The sequence below is a fragment of the Perissodus microlepis genome, chromosome 8 (assembly GCF_051167445.1).
Source record: "Perissodus microlepis isolate ML-2025 ecotype Zambia chromosome 8, ASM5116744v1, whole genome shotgun sequence".
In the NCBI taxonomy this organism is placed as follows: Eukaryota; Metazoa; Chordata; class Actinopteri; order Cichliformes; family Cichlidae; genus Perissodus; species Perissodus microlepis.
In genome coordinates this window covers 20466345-20470885 of record NC_140468.1, presented here as the reverse complement: position 1 = coordinate 20470885, position 4541 = coordinate 20466345, and the positions used below count along the sequence as shown (strand labels likewise).

The window sequence follows — 4541 nt, the reverse complement described above, 5'->3', positions numbered from 1 at the left end:
AACTGGATATCAGCTCGTCTCACAGCTGCTATCCAGGCTAGACGCCTTCGTTTGCTAACATCGATACACGAGCCGCCTCATGTTGCTTCCAGGTGGGGAAAGAATGAAAAGACAAACCCTTTTCGAGCTTATTCTCTTGCCGGTCGTGCGATCGAACGTTGCAGCCGACCACACAGCAAATATGAACGGTGGCTGTTGTGTGTGCCTTCGCTCCCTTTTCGCTTGCGCTTTGTTTAGACCCCCAAAATGGCGGATCGGGCCAAAATCCTTTCTACGCCCACCCCCGTGACATCACGCTCCAAAGCCCTATAGCGGTTGCTAGGTAACGGCACGTTGCCGTTATATAGGATGTAGGCGGAGCTTAGCGCTAGAATGCCTTTGATCCTTTGATCCTTTGACGTCTCAAACCCCCTAAATACAAACACGCTCCAAAGCCCTATGGCATCATATATCGTGCATGCAGATCAAAGGCATCTGATCCATTCAGAAAGGTATAAATAGGGGTGAGAATAGCAAACTTTTAGTCAGTTTATTCGCAGCAATCGTGTTCGCAGCATTCAAACATAAACCTGAGAAACATTTTGAAACAGTTGGATCATTTACACAGTTGTTTTATTAAGATTCCAACATGTCTCAGAGAAAACACAGCAAAAAACAACAAGCTTACGCTGACCCTCTGCTCGAGGGTCCATCCATCCAAAGGGCATTAGCTGAAAGTAGGCAGGAAAACCAAAATCTAGAGAACATGATTAAACAAATCCAGGCAGAGAAAATTCAGCTTGTAGAGAAGTGCAGACACATGGAGGCCCTAAATAAGCAGTTGGAAGAAAGGCATAATGAATTTGTCAAGAACCAACAAGAAAAAGAAAATGAAAATAATCAAAGGCAGCCCAATGTGGATAATATAAATGAGGGCTGGAAAATAATAATTAATAAAGCACAGGAGCAGATTTTAAACCTGATGACAAAAAACAAACACAACTGTGCTGAATTAAAACAAATGTCCCACCTGCTTGAAGAAAAAGAAGATATTAATCAGGAGCTCTATGGGAATCTCCAAGACACTGAGAACAAGAATCTGCAGCTTCAAGTAAAACTTGATGAAGCCCTGGAGAAAAACAAACATAACTGTGCTGAATTAAGACAAATGTCCCACCTGCTTGAAGAAAAAGAAAATATTAATCAGGAGCTCTATGGGAATCTCCAAGACACTGAGTTTAAGAACCAGGAGATGGAAGTAAAACTTGATGAAGCCCTGGAGGAAAACAAAGAGTTAAACTACAAATACAGTGAAATCCTAAAAAAGAGCACAGAGCTCGAGGAACTTAATAAGAACTTAAAATACAAAAACAATGAAATTCTGAGAAAGAGCACAGAGCTTGAGGAACTTAATAACAACTTAAAATACAAATGCAGTGAAATGCTAAGCAAGAACTCAGAGCTTGAGGAACTTAATAACATCTTAAAATACAAAAATGATGAAATCCTGAGAAAGAACACAGTGCTCGAGGGACAGAATAAGAACTTAAAATACAAATACAGTGAAATCCTAAAAAAGAGCACAGAGCTCGAGGAACTTAATAACATCTTAAAATACAAAAACAAGAAAATGCTCAGGAAAAACACAGAACTCGAGGAAATTAATAAGAACTTAAAATACAAAAACAATGAAATTCTGAGAAAGAGCACAGAGCTTGGGGAACTTCATAACAACTTAAAATACAAAAACAAGAAAATGCTCAAGGAAAACACAGAGCTCGAGGAAATTAATGACGATTTAAAATACAAAAACAAGAAAATGCTCAAGGAAAACACAGAGCTCGAGGACATTAATAACAACTTAAAATACAAAAACAATAAAATGCTCAAGGAAAACACAGAGCTCGAGGAAATTAATGACGACTTAAAATACAAAAACAATAAAATGCTCAAGGAAAACACAGAGCTCGAGGAAATTAATGACGACTTAAAATACAAAAACAAGAAAATGCTCAAGGAAAACACAGAGCTCGAGGAAATTAATAACAACTTAAAATACAAAAACAAGAAAATGCTCAAGGAAAACACAGAGCTCGAGGAAATTAATAACAACTTAAAGTGCAAAAACAATGAAATGCTCAGGAAAAACACAGAGCTCGAGGAACTTCATAACAACATAAAATACAAAAACAAGAAAATGCTCTGGGAAAACACAGAACTCGAGGAAATTAATACGAAGTTAAAGTGCAAAAACAACGAAATGCTTAGCAAAAACACTGAGCTTAAGAAACTTAATCAGGACCTAAAATACAAAAACAATGAAATACCCAGGAAAAACACCGAGCTCGAGAAACTTAATTACAACTTAAAATGCAGAAACAATGAAATGCTGAAAAAGAACACAGAGCTCGAGACACTTAATAAGAACTTAAAATGCAGAAACAAGGAAATGCTCAGGAAAAACACAGAGCTCGAGAAACTTAATACCAACTTAAAGTGCAAAAACAATGAAATGCTCAGGAAAAACACAGCGCTCAAGAAACTTAATAGCAACTTAAAGTGCAAAAAAAATGAAATTCTCAGGAAAAACAGAACTTAATAACAACTTGATGTGCAAAGACAATGAAATGCAGGTGCAAGAGCAAGAACTGGCGAAAACACATAATGAGAGCAATCCATCAGGATTGACTCTAAATATTTCTTTAAAATTATTTGGACATTTAAGTGTATTAGTTGACATCAAAGTGATTCTTTAAATTGGCTAACAACAAACGATTCAAACAAGCTAATTTATTTCACATCCAATGAGTCACTTTAAAAATCCCACGACCGGTCGAGGCAGATGGCCGTCCCTCACTGAGCCTGGTTCTGCCGGAGGTTTCTTGCTTTTAAAAGAAAGTTTTTCCTCCCCACTGTCGCCGAGTGCTTGCTCAGAGGGAATTGTCAGATTATTGGGGTTTTATTTATTTTTTGTCAACTAATACACAACTCGGGGCTCGCAAAATCTCTAGCCCGACGTCCCGGAGCTAGCGATATCTCCGGTCGGGCGACCAAAATCTATCTCAGCCCCACCCGTCGGGTTATCATATAGCCCGACGGGCGATTTTGCGAGCCCTGCGATCTTATTGGGCATTCCAAATTGATTTTTTTTTTATTCATTAATAAAGTCCTAAAAAGATTATATTGTGAATATTGCATGTTTTCATTGTCACACAAATGTGTACATTTTCAGCCTAGACTGAACATGTGTGTTTGTCGTCTATTCAAAATCAAACATTTTAGTAGCAACTACTGTATTAAAATATGGCAGATGTTTTACTCTGATTACACAAACTTTATGTAGGAGTAGGTCACAGATAAGAGGTATTTATTTGTAAATTTGACCTCTGACCTCACAGAGATACAGGATGACAGGATATGTGATATTAGAATCCACATGTATTGGTATATAATCTCCTAAATGTTGCCAATGGCAGTAAGGAACATAGCTCTAAATAACATTATCATCTTTTTGACCCTCACTACAGTCTGTATGACAAGTCAGAACAAAAGGTCGGAGGTCAAATGTGGCATTAAATCCTAATGCGGTACATTTTTATGTTGACAATACACACCACACTTGTAAGAAAGTTATAAGTTAAATTATAAGGCTTTTTATAAGGTGTTTCTCTATGAAAGCAGTTAAGATCATTATGCAAATACATAGCCTCAGTATATTGGGGTCTGGAATAAAACTAGAATTAATTAAAAATGTGTAATTAATTATTTAAAAATAGAAATACAGAGCATTTTAAACTAAGTCAATGTATATTTTAATTACTTATTTATATATCTAGTGAACTATTTCCTGACATATTCAGTTATTTTGCTCCTCATCAGCAGCAGTGCTGTGCATCCTGCAAATTTCGTTATCGAGTAAATTAAGAGCAGTATTGCAGATACCGATACTTTTAAAAAAGTATTAAAGGGAGCTTATGTAGGGGAGAGCAGTGTGTTATTATTTATGAGCTGAATCATCGTACATTTGCCAAGTTCGGAACACATTTTCATGAACACCAACACACCAATGTTGTAAGTTTAACAACCCACAGTAATATACTAGTTAACACAGTTTTCTTGTGTATTGATACTGTGGATTTTTAGAGACCTGAAATGTAAATGTGCTGTCTTTAAAGGAGTTTGGGTCAGCTTCTGTTGTGTAAGTTTGTTATAGGCTATAAAGACTTGGAATGAAAATCTTTTTTAATAAAAAACAAGATTCAATTAAATTATCAACAAAAATTTAATGGACTCTTTGCTGGCTGAAACTCACCGCGCGTGATCACTTGTAATGTAAAGACAGACATGTGACCATTCTGTATCTGCAGGTGAATCAGTGAAGCTACATAAACATTTACATTAGCATAGCTTTCCAGCCATCATGGCAAACCCGGTAAGAACACAGTGGGGTGGGGGGGGGGTCGCTTGACATTCTAACTTTAAACCGAGGATTTTAAAAGTGTTTGGTGTAGGTTAAAGCACCAGTAGGCTACATGTTTGACATCCACCACACAACTTTCACT

The 4541-nt window shown here is 37.0% G+C and overlaps 1 protein-coding gene across 1 annotated transcript; it reads left to right on the top strand.

The window, feature by feature from the left end:
• The first annotated feature begins 553 nt into the window (after window positions 1-553).
• On the top strand, window positions 554-3613 carry LOC146381936 (uncharacterized). The gene has a single exon (XM_084938131.1). The coding sequence runs from the start codon at window positions 629-631 to the stop codon at window positions 2576-2578; it is 1950 nt and encodes a 649-aa protein (XP_084794257.1). The 5' UTR covers window positions 554-628; the 3' UTR covers window positions 2579-3613.
• Window positions 3614-4541: the final 928 nt, after the last annotated feature.